At 30.6% G+C, this 18,078-nt stretch overlaps 1 protein-coding gene and 1 long non-coding RNA gene across 6 annotated transcripts; both read right to left on the bottom strand.

Moving 5' to 3' along the window:
• Positions 1–1,815: 1,815 nt before the first annotated feature.
• Positions 1,816–13,533, bottom strand: LOC102703060. Of its 5 annotated transcripts, XM_040527609.1 has the most exons (14): positions 12,917–13,533; positions 12,662–12,834; positions 12,296–12,530; positions 12,109–12,206; positions 11,926–12,024; positions 11,801–11,849; positions 11,633–11,692; positions 11,386–11,552; positions 11,199–11,270; positions 11,022–11,120; positions 10,528–10,877; positions 6,589–6,685; positions 4,652–4,706; positions 3,596–3,659 (listed from the first exon to the last, which is right to left on the bottom strand). In XM_040527609.1, the coding sequence occupies exons 2-12, from the start codon at positions 12,662–12,664 to the stop codon at positions 6,673–6,675; spliced, it is 1,245 nt and encodes a 414-aa protein (XP_040383543.1). In that variant the 5' UTR covers positions 12,665–12,834; positions 12,917–13,533; the 3' UTR covers positions 3,596–3,659; positions 4,652–4,706; positions 6,589–6,672. The 5 variants fall into 5 exon arrangements, with proteins under 5 accessions (XP_040383542.1, XP_040383545.1, XP_040383543.1 ...); XM_040527608.1 differs by lacking the exons at positions 3,596–3,659; positions 4,652–4,706 and adding an exon at positions 1,816–2,182; XM_040527610.1 differs by lacking the exon at positions 4,652–4,706 and having other exon boundaries at positions 3,603–3,659.
• A 622-nt stretch (positions 13,534–14,155) lies between these two features.
• LOC121055286 lies at positions 14,156–14,625 on the bottom strand. The gene is made up of 3 exons (XR_005812402.1): positions 14,567–14,625; positions 14,380–14,478; positions 14,156–14,294 (listed from the first exon to the last, which is right to left on the bottom strand). It is a non-coding gene; the product is annotated as an uncharacterized LOC121055286 (long non-coding RNA).
• Positions 14,626–18,078: the final 3,453 nt, after the last annotated feature.

Below are 18,078 nucleotides of genomic sequence, written 5' to 3'. Positions count from 1 at the left end.
TAGGTGTAACACGAGATAGAATCTAACGAAGACTCTTATCCCACATAAAGGGAAAAAAAAGACGAAGAAAAGAAAAAGAAAGACCAATGCTGGAAAGAAAAGAGACAGATGAACACCACGAAGGAATAGAAACGAGCGGGCGAAAGAGGAGATCAGCCGTGACATGGCCGAGTGGTGGCCAGGGCTGACTCGGCCTGGCTTCGGCTCGGGCTGGCTTCAGCCATGGTCGCAAACCCGGCTTCAGCCTAGTTCGCGGCAAGGAAAAGATAATACCCACGACTAGGGCCGCGTTCGCCGACACACAAAGTTAACTTAACTTACTCGTTTTCCACGCGCACACTTCCCGAACTGCTAAACGGTGTATCTTTTGCAAAAATTTTCTATAGAAAAATTGTTTAAAAAATCATATTAATCTATTTCATATTTTTTAATAATTAATAATTATTTAATCATGTACTAATCTATTACTCCGTTTACCGTGTTGAGTAAGTTAACTTACCCTCTCCACAACCGAACAGGGCCTAGGGAAGGAAAGAAAGGAATAGAAGAAAAAGAAACAAAGCGACCACCTTTCGTTTAATTAACTTTAAATGATTTTTGTTAGTTGAAACTTTAATTTTATTTTCTCTAAAAAATCCGTTAAATATCTTGTTAATCGGTTTGAACACAATAAATATGACAAAAATATTCGTGGCATTTAAATCTTTTTATTTAAAAATTTTATTTCACTTAATTAACTCTTGATTTAATAAAAATATTTTTTAAAAAATTATCAATTATAGTTTATTCCAAAGAAAGCTCGCGCCGTTACAAATGTGCACACTAGTAATTCAGTAAACTTCCACCTTTGATTTGCACTCAGAGTAATTCATATTTCTACAACATGCTTTGCACATGTATTACTATCAATTTTTGATGTAGCGTTAACATGAACATATGTGATGAACCAGCTAATGAAACATCAGATTTCTAGCCGTTCTCAGAATTTTGGGTGGCGGCACGTTGATTTTACGTGTGCCGCCGAGGCACGCGCGAATTATAATTCAGAGGTTGATATTAAAATATGGGTCTGCCTATACAGAATATGACAGAAAATATGTGTCAAAATCAGTCAGATTTTGATACCACACGATTGCCATCCAATAGTTCAGATAAAATGGTTCTAAAATAATAAACAAACAATTAGTGGGCTAACAGATCCAAAAGGCCCACATATATTAAACGAACAGATCCAGAAAAGCCCAAATTGAGGCCCATAAAAATTAAACACATAGAACATAAAAAGCCCATACTCAACACTACTCGGTGTCACAGTAGTACGTATGAAGAAATCATAAAAAGCCCAAAAATAGGCCCAAAAAATAAAGAATATGGCCCAAAAAAGGACAGACCAAACTTGGATTATAAGGAATGTTGATTAAAAAGAAAGAGAAGTCACGTGATGGAAAGATGTCAGATGCCAGATAAAACACGATAGGGAGATAGAGAAAAAGAGGAGCAATTTTGAGAGAAAAAGAAGAGCAATTTTGAGATGCAACGAGAGGGTGAGAATAGCAAGAAGATGCAAAATATTGGAGGAAAAGAAACCAATGGCCAGAATAGCTGAATGGAGAATCAACAGGACAAGAAGAATTTCAATCCAACTCAAAATCTTCAGATTTAGTGAAGAGAACAATGGAAGATTTTAGCAAAACTTCAGGTACAGAATACTCTAAAAATCCGTACATTCATCCTCTTTTGCCCTAACTTTGATTCTCAGTTGATCTTTCTATAGCAATTCTACAAAAGAAAACATGTAGAGAATTAAAATAAACAATTCAGATTCTGAACCTTGTGCTAGTATGTCGTGTTTTATAGCTGCTTCCCCTTTGACCTAACTTCGTGTCAGTTTTTAACTATGTTGTCAAACACAATTAGAAACAGGTAGTCTGCAAATCAAACACACTATACAGAAATATAAAATTACATTATGTAAGGGAAATATCTTTAGTGATGTTTTATAATTTGGAGAATCAACAGGATGAGAAGAACTTCAATCCAACTCAAAATCTTCAGATTCAGAAAGGAGAGCAATGGAAGATTCCAGCAAAACTCCAGGTGCAAAATACTCTAAAAAATATGTACCTGCATTCTCTTTTGCACTAACTTTGATTCTCTGTTGATCTAAGTTTCTGCAACAATTCTGCAAAAGAAAACATGTAGAGAAGTAAATAAACAATTCAGGTTCTAAACCTTGTGTTTGTATGTTGTGTTTTATATCCTCTTCCCCTTTGACCTAGCTTTATTATCAGAATAACATAATTTGTCATGATTTGTAATTTTCGTATGCCTTATAAAACTCTAGATCAAAGAATAATAAATATTTGACAACATTATGCTTTAATCATAAGTAAGATCTATGACTGTGAATATTTAACAACTATGTGCTCTCAAAGTGCTTCTCAATCGTAAGCCACTGATAGGTAAAATCCTTGATTTGAACAAGTATATTAAAACACATCATATCTCTAATTCATTATAGAAATTAATTAGATGATAGATTTAAAGTTATAAGAAATTATAGATGAGTTAAAGTAGTTACAGTCAAGAATTATTGGATTTACATAAATTTTACAATCGTATTTTTTTCAATGGAATTTATGTACATACATACAAAAAAATTTTTAGTCAACCTACTTTTAAAGTTCAGTCCAAATAACTTGCAGAACTACAATGTGCTTTAGTTCAAATCATGAATAAAGTCATCATTTGGTTAAAAAAACATTTAAATAAAAAATATTCGAAGAGAAAAATTAAATCAATATCAAATACAATAAAAAATTTCACTCTTACAAAGTTGATTGATAGAAGCCATCAGTGATTAATATTGAACGATTTCATTAAGCAAAGAAAACAACACTATAATTCTGAAGATCATCACCAGAGAATTTTTATTATTTGTTTTTCATTCAAAATAATAATTTTTCTCTGCTGATGATCCCTAGAACTGCAATGTACTTTTATAGAAATCTTTAATATATCTTCATTTGGCCATCAAAAATTTAAAAAATGAACATATGTTAATGGACAAGATAAACACAATATAGCTTTAAACACAATTAACCCAAAGTTTGATTATCTGTTTATGTATCAAAAAAAATTCTTAGTAGATGATTTACAGAACTGTCATGTATTTTACTACATATTCTTGAGTTTCTCTTCATTTGGAAAATATCAGCATAATAAAAACAAAATATTTAAATAAAATTTATTACAAAATTTAAAAGGATTCAAAGTTATAAACAATTATAGATGACTTAAAGTAGTTTCAATTGAGAATTACTGCATTTACATAAAAAATTCCAAGATGACTATTTTAGATGTTTGTTTATACTGAATTACCAGGGGTATTTACGCAGCAAGATTTACTGGAATCATTCATCAACAGTGATTTTCATATAAGCAGTTCAAGTATTAATTCAGGTTCAGGTAAGTATCAAGTTCAGTTATCATAATTGTGATTATACTACATTTATTATTAGCAATATAATTGGAGAGCACAAATATGTAGAAAGGATATAAATATATGAAAGATTAAATGTTTTGAAAATTCCACCTGTTTTGTCTTCGAGATATTTATTAGTTGATGTTTATCTTTAGTAATCAACAATACTGGCAATCTGAAGATAAAAAAGACATCAGTAATTTATATTTCTACGATACGTGAATTCACTAGATATAACAAATCATTTCTACCAAAAACCATGTAGATTAGCCATCAATATAAATTAAAAGATTTGTTTAAAAGAATACAAAACACATGAAACCTCTGCAAGAATCGGGCAAGAAGATTAATTGTTTTAAAATATTAAAAAAAATTAATTTTCTCGTTGTAAGACTTGCAGAACAGTTATGTGTTTAATACTATTAAATCTTTCATCCTCATCATCTAGGTAAATTATAAACCTAGAAAGTCAAAAACAATTCTAAATATAACCATCAAGGCATAGAAAAGCAAATCACAACTCTTGACATCTTCGAGCTGAATTTTAATCATCTATTTTTCTGTCAAACAGTTATTAAAGTTAAGCCCAGATAACCTACGGAACTACAATGTGCTTTAGTTCAAATCATGAATAAAGAATTTTAAAAAAATGGAGAGAAATATTAAATCAATATCAAAGACACTATAGATGAGTTAAAGTAGTTACAGTTGAGAATTGTTGCATTTACATAAATTTAATAGTTATATTTTGAATGAAATATATATACATACATTAAATCTCTGGAAGTCTCAAGCAAGAAGATTTGTTTATTTTAACAAAAAAACTCATTAAACACATCAAATAATTAAAAAAGTCACCACATATTGAAAATCAAAACAAAAGAAGATTAATTGGATTGATTATTCCAAACTTTTAAATATCTTACATGAAAACATGCACAACAATTGTGTTCTAAAAAATAGAAAATGTTCATTTTCATCATATAGAAAAGTTATATCTATACATTCTAGTTCTATACTTCAGATTATTAATAGTTACAGTGGAGCATTATAGTAATTACGTAATTCAGAAAGTTGTAATTTTTTCAAAAATATAATGTAATTACGTAATAAAGTCATTGGAATTACGTAAAAAATAAAAATAAAGTCACATCACTAAAATTGTACCTGTTTTGTCTTCGAGATATTTATTAGTTGATGTTTATCCAGGTAAATTATAAACCTAGAAAGGCAAAAACAATTCTAAATGTAACCATCAGGGCATAGAAAAGCAAATCACAACTCTTGACATCTTTGAGATGAATTTTAATCATCTATTTTTCAGTCAAACAATCATTAAAGATAAGCCCAGATGACCGATAGAACTACAATGTGCTTTAATTCAAATCATGAATAAAGAATTCTAAAAAATGGAGAGAAATATTAAATCAATATCAAAGACACTATAGATGAGTGAAAGTAGTTACAATTGAGAATTATTGCATTTATATAAATTTAATAGTAATATTTTGAATGAAATATATATACATACATTAAAGCTCTGGAAGTCTCAAGCAAGAAGATTTGTTTATTTTAACAAAAAAACTCATTAAACACATCAACTAGTTAAAAAGTCACCACATGTTGAAAATTAAAACAAAAGAAGATTAATTGGATTCATTATTCAAAACTTTTAAATATCTTACTTGAAGACATGCACAACAATTGTGTTCTAAAAATAGAAAATGTTCATTTTCATCATATAGAAAAGTTATATATATAAATTCTAGTTCTATACTTCAGATTATTAATAGTTACAGTGGAGCGTTATAATAATTACGTAATTCAGAAAGTTGTAATTTTTTCAAAAATATAATGTAATTACGTAATAAATTCATTGGAATTACATAAAAAATAAAAATAAAGTCACATCACTAAAATTGCACATTGTACAACAAAAAATTGAAAAAAAAAGATAAATGGGACCAATATATAAACTATAACAATAATTATTAAATTTTACCTCTAATTGATTGAAAGTTTACCTCTTTATTATATTGATTTTACTTGAATACTTAATAATCAACCAAGTAGTAATATGCAATACAGAGTATAATTTTATATTGTTTACCAAAAACATCATATATCTGAATAAATTTCAGCAATAATTTTTATTCTATGTTTTATACTAATATGAAAGTTTTATTTAATTCAGGTCAAACAATTGTTAATCCTAGTTGCGCATACAGAAAGCAAGATTTGCTACAACTACTAGATCAGGATAATATACCAGTAAGTATTGCAAAAATTCTATTTTTTGAATTTGATTTTGTTCATCATTGTATAAAAAATTATAATAAATAATTACCTTAACTGATTTTTTAGGGTCCATTTACATCATACACAAGTCTAATGGAACAAATTATATCTTCACAGGTATGAAGAAACATTATCAAAAATTATTTTGTGTTACACTGATTTTAAATATGCAAACTTGTATTTTTACAGAATTCAATGCTTGATGGTATTGATGATATACCACGCAAGGATACAGCAAAAATGGAAAACAACATTATTCAGGTAATTAATTTCAATCTTTAATGTAAATTTAGAATTAGTAATACATGTGTTTTTAATAAATTAATAAATGCAGGACGAAGTAAGTGAAAGTTCATTTTAATCAGGCATAGGCATAACATTGAACAATGAATATAATCAAATGGTTTGTATTATAACTAAAATAATTTCAATTTTTTTATTTTAGACAAAATTCTGTTGTACTAATTTTTTATTTATATTTAGGATGAGGAAATAGAGCACTGGTCTCTTGATTTATTCAATTTACAACAAAATGAAAAGGTATGATTCAGATATATATTTATAAAAATATTTTAAAGTATTGATTGTTATAGTTCTTTTCTAATTATTAATGTAGGAAACAAATTCCATGAATAAAAATCTGAATGATTCAGTACAGTCTGACATCCATCATTGTGAAAATCAGCATTGTGATGATGTGCAAAATCAAGATGATGTTACTGAAGAAGATATTGAGCAATATTTGATCGAAGAGCAGTTGCAAGCATCAAAAGGAAACAATGCAGAAGTTGATAGAAAATACATACCTGAAATAGGAATGAAGTTTAAATCAATTGATGAAGCTCAACATTTCTTCAACTTTTATGCATTGCTCGCTGGTTTTTCAGTTGTTAATGCTCATAGCTACCATTCAGCAGCAAAAAGAGAAACAGAGAAATTATTAGGGTCACTTTCAAATGCAACAAGCAGGGCAAAGGAGATGATCAAGGTAATTCAAAAGAAATTGAAAAAATGGTTGTTTCTCAAAGAAACACAAGTAAGGTTATTCAGACAGATTGCAAATGTGTACTTGTGATTTTAGAAAGAAACAAGTTGTGTGAAATTACAAGACTTGATTTGGAACATAATCATGAACTAAGTCCACAAGAGGTAGTTAGATTTCTGAGATCTCACAAGTACTTGTCTTCAGAAGAAAAGTTGTTGATAAGAACATTGAAAGAGTGCCACATTCCAACTAGAAATATGATAGTAATTTTGTCTTTCTTGAGAGGTGTATTAACATCTTTGTCGTACACCAAGAAAGACATCAGCAATGTCAGAACATCAATCAACAGAGAAACCAGCAACAATGACATGATGCAAGTTCTCCAATTTTTCAAGAAAAAAGAAGAGCAAGATTCAAATTTCTTTTATGAGTTTGATCTAGACGATGACAGAAGAGTGAAAAATCTGTTTTGGACAAATGGAAGATCAATTGATTGGTATGCCAAATTTGGTGATTGTGTTAGTTTTGATACCACTTTTCTGACAAACAGATACAATCTGCCGTTTGCTCCTTTGTTGGCATCTCTGGACATGGAAATACTATCATATTTGGTTGTGCATTTTTGCATGATGAGACAACAGAAACTTTCAAATGGCTTTTTACAGCATTTTTGAAAGCTATGTCAGGTAAGCAACCATGCACAGTTATAGCAGATCAAGATGGAGCTATGAGATCAGCAATTGCTCAAATTTTCCCAAATTCAAAGTATAGAAATTGCTTATTTCATATTGTCAGTAAAGCGTTGAATAGATCTGGAAGTTTGTTCAAGAAAAAGAAAGGACTCTATGCTGAGTATGATGATATCATTAACAATTCATTAACTGAAGAAGAGTTTGTATTCCTTTGGAAAGATATGATTGAGAGATATGATTTGCATGATATCAACTTCCTTCAAAACATGTGGGAGAATAGAAAGAGATTTATACCAGTGTACTTCAAGAAAGATTTCTGTCCTTTCATACATTCAATAGCTCTAAGTGAAGGTACTAACTCAAGATTCAAAAGAAATATTGGACCTCAGTACAGCACTACAAATTTCATGATAGAATATGATAGAGTCATGGACACTATTCAGAATCTAGAGCAGCAAGATGATCATATTTCAAGGACAAAAAAGCCATCAAGTTTTTGGTCTCACTTCTACATTGAATACCAAGCAGTTCAACTTTATAATAGCAAAATTTTCAAAAAGTTTCAAGTGCAATTGAAGAGTACAACAAGACTGCAGGTTGAAGAGGTTGAAAAAATGAAATCAAGTTTTTGTAGCAAATAATCAGCTGGTTCAAGAAGTTAGAAGCAGAAAATACCTGGTTTTGATTGATGCTGTTCTAGAGAAATTTAGTTGTGTTTGTGCGATGTTTGAGAAAGACGGTATTCTATGCTCGCATATCTTGAAAGTTATGCTTGACCTCAATATCAGCAAGATACCAAAAAAATACATCATTAGTAGATGGAGAAAGAAACAAAGTCACTCTGAAGTACAATCCAGTAAAAGAATCATACTTGTTTCAGAAAGCTCCACATTAAGGTTCAACATTTTGTCAAGGAAATGTGCTGAGATTACATCCATTGCAGCAAAACAGAAGGAAACATATGAATTTTTTATGGAAGAATTTGATAAGATTCAAAATGCTTTGAGCGACATGAATTCAGAGAAGAAAAATGAGGAATCAGTTCACATTGATCAAATTTTCAAGGTTAATGTGAACTATGAAGCTCTTCAACAACCAGAAGAATTGCGAGATCCAGACATTGCAAAATCAAAAGGAAGGCCACAGCAAAGATACAAAACAATTCGCGAGAGAATTGAAGACAGAAAAGTTAATCACTGCAGTCATTGTGGGAGAACTGATCATACATTTCCAAAATGCACATTTAAACATATGGAGTTCAATTTACCAAGTAAGAAAAAAAGAAAGAGTACCAATCAACCACAACAGGTATATTCAAAGTATTCCTCTTTAAAAACAAATTTAATTTAAGATTTTGTGAATCCTAACTATTCCAATTGGATTGCAGCATTTCAAAACAATGAAGAAAAGGAATGAATCAAGTGTTGGAAAAAGTGGGTACAATGAAGAACATGGCAATCAAGAAAATAATGGATGAAGATAGCAAAGTTGAAGAAGTTTTGTTTTAGCTTAATATAGATATTAATTGTAATTTTCTACTACCGACATTGGTGTAAGAGCTGATCATATGGTACTTTCCCTTAGTTCATAATTAATTTCGAGTGACAAAAACTTATGTATTTAAGTATACAGATAGACTATATTAATACTGCCACAAGATTTGTATTGCATATTATGTCTGATTACAAATATATTCAAACAACAAAAACTTACAAAGGCAAAATGATATGTTCAATACATGAAGTACTATTATAAGTTCTGAGACAACACGTATATCTATATTATAAACTATATTTTTAGTAACATATTTGTGGTTATGTCATCTCTTGCATGAAATCTTCACAAAAATATGATTCAAACCTACATAAAAAAAGAAGAAAAACTGTAATATAAAATTTTGTTAAAAACATTGATAAAATTGAAATAAATTAAAAGTTTATAAATACACCTATGAGAAGTATCCAGTAACTAAATTTTTTGTCTCTGTACTGAGGACTATATTGCTTGGGTTAAAAAACAGTTGATTGACATATTGAATTCTGATATTTGGTATGTCCCTTGGAGAGAAAATATTTGTTAGTATAACCCTTGGACCCCATAGTTCCATGAATTTGAGGGCGAATATACCACAATCAAAACTGCAAATGGAGAAAATATAAAATTATTTAAATTAAGAATGATTAAAAGTACGTGATACAATTAAAAGTTTAGTTTCAATTAAACAACATACCGATTGGTTTGTTTTGGAACAGCTGGAAATATGATTTGGAAACTGTTGAAATCAATTGGATCACCGGTCACGAATGTATTCCATGCTATACTAAAATTTAAAGTCTATTGAATAGAAAACAATCATTAAAATAATATACACAAATTTGATGTGCTTCTCATAAGAACATTACCAGCTTTGGTGCTATCTCATTGTGATATATGAATTCTCATCAAAAATAGAATCAAGAAAAACAAACCGATGATCCTTCAAATTGACAACAAAGACAAACCAATGTTTCTTGCTCAATATTGGAAAGAAAAGCTGAAACATGAAAATACAAATATTAGGAAAAATGTCATAGTTTAAATAATGTATTGAATGAACAATAATTGAAAAAAGAGAGTAACCAGATCACAGCTTTGCACTGGTCTTGCATAAGCAGCCCCATCAAAACACTTTTTAACAGATCTAAAATCTGCTTTGCTAGGATGCTTCAACAAATCATCCTAAAAGGCAAGGATATATTTGACAAATTAATATTAGTTTTATTTTAACAATTATATAAATTATTTGAAATATACTAACCCCAATGGAAGAGAAGAAGTAGTGTTTCTTTGATTTGAATGGATGGGAGAGGTGAAACATGTAGCGACAAAATACAGCACAGACAAAATTTGACAATTCCCCTTGAACTTTGAAAGAATGTCCAAAAGTGTAAAATTTGCAATGCACATTGTCAATATCAACTACAACTTTACTGCATTTAGTAGTTTAAAAGATCATAAATTCAAATGAAAATTGCAAAATTAAAATTTTAATTTTATTGCATAGAAAAAAGTTAGAAAAATATACTTACTCCTGAAATTGACTTGACGCCAGATTGCATACAGCATTGTAAATTTGTTTTTCATATTGAGAAACAGGAAAGGAACATCTCTCAGGTGTATATGGATCTGTAGAATATCTAGCAGGGTGCAAATTGCTTCTCAGGTTATGATATGTTTTTTGACTGCAAGTGTTGTTTTCCAAGTTTTTAACATTGCATAAAAGTACTCTTTCTGGACTGTGAGATGACAACTTCAACTTTTTACTTGCATTTTCTCGAATTGGGTTCATTCTATTGTACATGATGTCAGTTTTAGATGAAAGATCAATACATTTCTGAGAAAATTTTCTTTCACCAAGAATAAGAACATCAGGGGATTCCTGAAAAGAAAAAAAATAATATAAATAATGAAATAAAAAATTCAAAACAAAATAATATTACATGCATGGGTAATATGCTAGTTATATGAAATTTAACTAGTCAGAATTTATAAAAACATTAAAATAAAAATAATTTTAACATACCTTCGTATTTCTTGGAGCAACATTCTCTTTGCACTGATCATCATAATTGAAATCCAATTGAGTTTGCGAATAATCCAAAGTTACCATCTCAATTTTATCCTACAAAGTTAAAAAAAAGAAAAATTTTGATTATAAAATTTTAATAGAAATGTAAACTGCACATTGAATAAAACAAACCTCATTCTCTGAAGTAAGCACCACAATTTCCGGATTGACCTCAACATTTTGTGTCAAATCAGTCGGTTGCTTCTACTTATTTGCAAAGCAATAAATTAATAAACATTTTCTTTACACAAGTAAGATTTAATTAAAAACTAAATTTGAAAACTATAAATAACAATTAAAAAACCTTGTGCTCATTTACCTGAATTATACGTTCCTTGTTGTTCACATTAACATTCTCACCAAAATTATCATCATCAGAATCCCATATCTTAAACTTAGGGATATCTTCATCACTCAAAAATGCTGATGTATCATTGAAACCAAGTAATCTGGACTTCCTTTTTTTCACAGGAACATGTTCAATATCTATATGATGAAAGAAGTAGTGATCAGCAATAAAATTTCATGTTATATAAGTTTATAAAAAAATGACTGAACGATTCTACCTTTACAAGAATTGGTATCTTCTTTCTTTATACATGTTGGGGGTGTAGTGATTGTTTGACCTATACAAAATGTGATTTACATTATTAAATCTATGAAACTATTTAATTCCTATAAAATAATTTTGTTATATTTTAAAAACAAACAGTTGTAAAAAGAGTATCATATACCTTCCCTACGTAGCTTTTGCATGATTCTTGCAACATCAGTTTCAGTATTCTGCATTTGTAAAAAAACAGGTAAAAAAATAGTGCTAAATTAATGGACAAAGTAAAAAAAATTATATAACAATTACCTTTTGAATGGTAATTGAGGTTGAATTGTCACCATCTTCAAATTTTTGATCAGTTTGAATTGGATCCCTCATTTCAATAACACGTGATTGTATTTTGTTCTTGAAAAACATTATAATAATTAATACTAAAAAATATGGATTACAGATATTAATTGAGGAAAAATGTTTTGTATAGAAAATTACCTTTGGAAATATAGGATCACTATCAGCAAGAATTTCATTTGAAAGTTCTCCAACAGAAATTGGCAAATCTTTCTTGTTTGATTCAGAATTTTCATCTTCTAATACACAATAATAATAACAATAATTAACATATAACTATTGTAGAATTGTGCAAAAAAATAATTAAATAGAAAATTTAGAAACTAACCACAATTTTTTGTTGTATGATGTATAGCTTTTGGACTATCATCAAGCCTAGTTTTACTCGCATTTGATAACAACAGCAACACATCTATAAGAAGTTTCTTTGGTTTATCATCAATCATGTCCTCTTCATCACCAAAATGTTGTATCAGCACTTCATTAATCTTTATCTTAATATCATCAGGTAGCACGGAACCAATAGAACTTTCAAGCATTTCCATAAAAGGTGTATAAGATTGCTTTGAAGGTGCAGCATTTTGGTCAACAAGAGTTTCCATTTAGAAAATAAATAAAACAAAAAACATAAGGAAAAGTTCAGTGGGACAACATTAAATTAAAAATAAATAACAAACAAATATTCATTATGTACCATTTTGTAGCAAGTTGATGAATATCCATTATAGGTCTTTTCCCATAAACTTCTTTGCTGGTCTTGTCAAATTTTGCAAATTCTTTAATCATAGAACCTTTCCATACCTTAATCCTTCGAATGTCAGTGGGTATTTTACGCAACCCATAGTTCAAAAAATCCAAATAGTTGACCTATTAAGCATGACAATGTTATTGATAAAAATAATAATTACAAAAACAATAAAACAAAATAAATATTTTAAAGAATACTAACCGCAAGATAGAAAAAAGAGCCACCAAAGGTCTTTGATTTTTGAAGCTTTGATATATGATTCATCAGCCCATCAAATACAAGCTTGCACCAATCCAGTTTACAAATAGATTGCAAATCCTCAAAAGCACTGAGATATTTTGTGCTAGGTAGCAACGAAGAGTTTGGGCAAAGGAAACAATTGAGGCAAACGTTGATAAAGCACATTAAAACTTGCTCATCAGAAAGTTTCTCTTTGTTAATCAATTTGTCTCCAAAATATTTGATGGAAGGAATTGAAGATAAATCAAAACTTTCAAGAATCCTTTGTTTGCCAGTTTCAAAGTTACCATGGATTGTACTACCACCAAAAGGTAATCCAAGAATAACATGTACTGATTCTTTTGATAAAGGGATAACTTTGTCTCGAACAACAATATCACAGGACTTGACATCAACTTGCCGAGCAATCCATAATGCAAACTTATAGGGCACATAACACTTTTCAAACCACAACAGTGAGTGAAAACATGAATTTGAAATTAATTCTCTGTGATGAGAAGCTAATGAATTGATGACTTGAGAAAAGTATTTGACAGAAAACCTAGTAAACACACTTTCACATTTGGGTTCAACTTTCTTTTGTTTGCTCTGCAAAACAAATGAAAAATATACAAAAAAAATTGTTTTTAACAAATGTAATAGGATTATTAAAATGAATAGCTAAAATCAAATTTCAAAACTTACAATAAAATGTTTGCCAAACTTAAACACAAAATAAAAATAGTAGAAGCGCAACTTATTTATGACCTCACTTGTGTGTTTGCAAAATTCAGAAATTTTATAATCACAAAAGATTTTTAGTAACTCATGAATAAAAGAAGTTTATTTATATATTGAAAAAGATAGTAAATATTGAATGCCCTGCAAAAGAATTATAACTTTGATTAACGATGTTGTTGGCGTACCAAATTCATGACTATAACTTCAAATTTTACACAGCATCATACAATGCTATATTTAAGTCCATACCATTATGTAGTTCTTGAAATACAATGTATCTACACAGTGATAATGTGATATATGACAAATATACAAAACTAATCAAGCAAATATTTTAGAAAACTAAATAATCAGGAATAAAAAATTCAATAGAATTGAATCAATGATTCAGAACAGGTAAATAACACAATCAAAATATTCTTTACATGCATTAGCAAAATCAATTAAAGCATGGAAAATTAAAAAAACAAATTACCTTCATACTATACTCAGTGTTTTTTGCATGCATCGTTAAGGTTCTTTTCAATTTGTTTATAACGTGCTCCTTACGAATTTGATACAGTGTTGTATTTAAGTCCTCATCATCATTATCTGCATCCTCAGAGTCATTTGTTTTTATCTGCACACAAATTAAGAAAAGAGTTACAAAATAAAATAAGTATGGTAATTGAATTCACAAAAAAGATAACATATGTTTTGTTTACCTTTGAATTATCAGCAATATTTTTTGTACTTTTATTAAGCTTGAGTTTCAAAGATTTTAATATGTCCTTCTTTGATATATGATGTAGTTGAGAAACAACCTGAGAAAAACAATGTTGCATAAAACACAATTATTTTAGAATTTGGATAGAAAAATAAAAACAAAATAGCATTTGCATAACAACTTACATCATCTTCAGATTGTTCATCAGATGTGCATACATAATCCTTATTAGAATCAGATGAAGTACTTTCAGCATCAATTTCTTCGGTACAATTATACATTTTTGATTGCTTATCATTAGCCATCTATAAAAGATTAAATTTATAAATATAAAATCAAATTAAAAATATTTAATGAGAGAAAAAAATCAAATTCATATGTAGTTCTTGCAGCAAAGCTAGCAAGAGAAACTACAGTAATTGACCAGAGCCATCCTAGGGAAGTAATATCTACTCCCTGTCTCCCTGTATCCTTAAATAAGGTATATTATGTCTAGATTCGTGCTCGTAATCTCTTATATTTAGTTAACTAATATATATAAGAATTGTTTCCTATTGCTTTTTCTTTGCCCACGTTATTTTCTCACGAGTCTTGTAGATTTTCTTGATTGCTTAGTTATTTGATAGCTATTTGAGTGTAAAGACCTAAAGTTAATACTAGAAACTAAATTTGCATAGAAAATTTACACAACACACATTATTAGTAATTTTAAAAGTGCACCGATCTATACACAATTTTTGGTGATTTATCATATAAAAGGGAAGGTGAGCTACAACCAAACCACATGCAAGCATGGCACAAAGTTATATATACACCAAACCCAACATCCAAATTTACAAAAAGTAAAAGAAACATCATCCAAAAATAGGTAATCTTTATAGGCTGGTCCGCTTACAATCCAAAAATTCAAATTCATCTGTACAACATAATGTAAAATAATATTTATATAACACAAACATTTGCCATAATGTTAACATTTGTAATGTATGTAATATTCTAGGGAGTAATATAAATATGTTATTCATATACCTTCAACAGACAGTCAAGCACAAAAATGTGATATTTGAAAATTGAAGCTATGTGTTCCAAGAACCTAAAAATGAATATATTAGAAAGAAAATACATCAGAAGCATATGCACTTGATCTGCATCTTAAAAATAATAACAAACCCGAAACAAATATTAAGTAAAAATTTCTTAATTATAATGAAAAACAAGGGACAAAATAACACCATCTAATCAAATCAAAGCCTGCGGCCATGTTTTCTTCCCTAACCATGTAGCTTAACAAGTTACATCTCATGTTTCTGTTGTTAATCATTACACACATTTGCTGCTATCTCTAGTTTGTGCAAAGAGTTTAATGCCTCAACACTTATGTTAGTATTGTATGTAATGTATGCCTTGCACTACAGGATATGGCGTGCGATACTTCTAAGAACTGTCCAGAAATGTAAAATCAAATTTGTCACACAAGTAAATTCCACATTGCTTAATATCCTGAGCTCTATATGAACAACTATGATGCTATTTGGTTTCAGATATGTGTTATTTAACTCATGCACTGAATTTAATTTAAAGCACATGGATCTGATTTATGCTAATATGCACCGGTCACACACCAATTTTCATGTTTCTTTGTTAGCTAGGTGGGCGAGAACGACCATTTGTTTCCGAACTGTTATCCAGCCTTACTACGACAATTGCTGATCTTGAGCCACACCATATTCATACTTTTTATGAATCAGTATGTTCAAACCAAATGAATAAATCATAGCTGCAATCAAAATTATTTGTTGTTAACAGCTATTTTGCGCTATCTATTTGTGTTGCTCAAGATGGCCACATGATTCAAGCTGAATCTGATAACACTAAGAGAGATGGATACAATGAAAAACTAATGCCTAACTAAATACCTACTAGCTTTTTTCCGCAAAACTAAGTATAGGACTGAACTACGAAACTGTAGTAACAACTTAATGAAAAATAACCCAGATCAAAATTAATTAATATATTAGTAGGCTACAAAATAAACAAAACTAAGAACTAGGTAACGGGTGTGCATTCAGCTAATTTGCACGCTGTCTAGTATACAAACGTGGAGAGTATGTGCTGTATTTCTGCCTAGAAAATGAGCATTTTGACAGAACAGCATGCAACGAAGAAGAATTCAGCAACAAGGCATCAAAAGTGCAGTGGGTGATGGATAACCCGAGGCAGGCGCACAGACACACAGAAACCCAAATAACTAATATGCAATTGAGGGATGAAAATCTAACCCCACAAAACATTAATTCCACGCTAGTCGCTAGACATGCATGCAGCTACAGACCGGAGCATGGGAAATGCGAAATAGCTAGCTACATGGTACCGAACAATACTGAAGAACTAACAGATGAAACACAACGATAGTGGACAGAACTAACAGATGAAGTACGCTAGTCTGCCAAAATCATACGATACATATGAAGGGGGTATGACCTTCTCTAGCCGTTGGAGCAGATCCGTCTCGAACTGGCGGACGCTACGGCGGACGGAGTTCTGATCCAGCCGGTGCACCTTCTCAAACGCGTAAAACCAACCTACATTCAGACCGGAAGGTCAGGAATAGATCACCCAAAACCCTAATAATGAACAAAAAAATTCAAACATGCACACATAGTATGTGTTGCCATTTGCGGTTGCCTCGCGGATGAAATCGTCGACGACAACGCCTGGAGGAAAGGGGAATCGCTGGCGAGGAGGGAGGCGAGAGGGAAATCGCCAGCGAGTAGAATGGAAGGGAGGCTAGAGGGAGAGTGAAAAGAGAGAGATTAAAAATATCCCAGTGCTGAGAGAAGAAGGAAAAATGAGCTGGAGAAATCGAGAAGCAATGAAATCGAGAAGCCACCGCTGCTCCCTGCTAGGCGGCGCTGTCTTCAAAAATTCAAAAGGCTGAAAATGTAGGGCCCACGGCGTGAAGGCTCACTGCTTCTCTACCATCTCTACGGATTGAACAGAGAGGAGCTCAATTGGTGGGGCCCACGAAACAACAGCTATTTGATGTTTCACTGGCTAAAAAAAGGGAGAAGGTGGTGGAGTAATTTCCATCGGTAACATCAGCAATTTGATGGCTCAGGCCTGGTTTAGTTCCCAATTTTTTTTTCCAAAAATATCACATTAAATTTTTAGACATTTAAATAGAGCATTAAACAAAGATAAAATAAAAAACTAATTGCACAGTTATGTGAGAAATCTTGAGATAAATCTTTTGAGCCTAATTATTCCATGATTAGCCATAAGTGGTACAGTAACCAACATATGCTAATGATGGCTTAATTAGGCTCAAAAAATTCGTCTCGCGGTTGCCAGCCGAGCTGTAAAATTCGTTTTTACATTCGTATCCGAAAACCGCTTCCGACATCAGGTCAAACGTTTGATGTGACTCCTCCCCCAATAAATTTTGCCATCTAAACACGGCCTCCCTAGCAAAAAAAAGAAGGTGGTGGAGTAATTTCCATCGCTAACAGCAGCGACTCGATGGCTCACTGCCTAAAAAAGAGAGAAGGTGGTGGAGTAATATCTCTCCATCCAATAGGTAGCAGCTCCCTCCGTCTCAAAATAAATCAACTTTTCAGTTTTTAGATATAATGTTTGACTCTTCGTTTTATTTAAATTTTTTTTACAATTAATATTTTTATTTTTATTACATGATAAA

The sequence above is a fragment of the Oryza brachyantha genome, chromosome 9 (genome assembly GCF_000231095.2).
Source record: "Oryza brachyantha chromosome 9, ObraRS2, whole genome shotgun sequence".
Taxonomy (NCBI): Eukaryota; Viridiplantae; Streptophyta; class Magnoliopsida; order Poales; family Poaceae; genus Oryza; species Oryza brachyantha.
The sequence above is the reverse complement of the archived record's forward strand: the minus strand, read 5'-3'. Positions and strand labels throughout refer to the sequence as shown.

Bases quoted from the DNA above. Each gene is read 5' to 3' on its own strand.
- LOC102703060 (XM_040527608.1), bottom strand. The intron at 11,850-11,925 runs GTAATTGTTATA...TTACAAATGCAG, and splicing joins CCTCAATTACCATTCAAAAG to AATACTGAAACTGATGTTGC. The intron at 11,121-11,198 runs GTTTGTTTTATT...TTAACTTTGTAG, and splicing joins TGCTTACTTCAGAGAATGAG to GATAAAATTGAGATGGTAAC.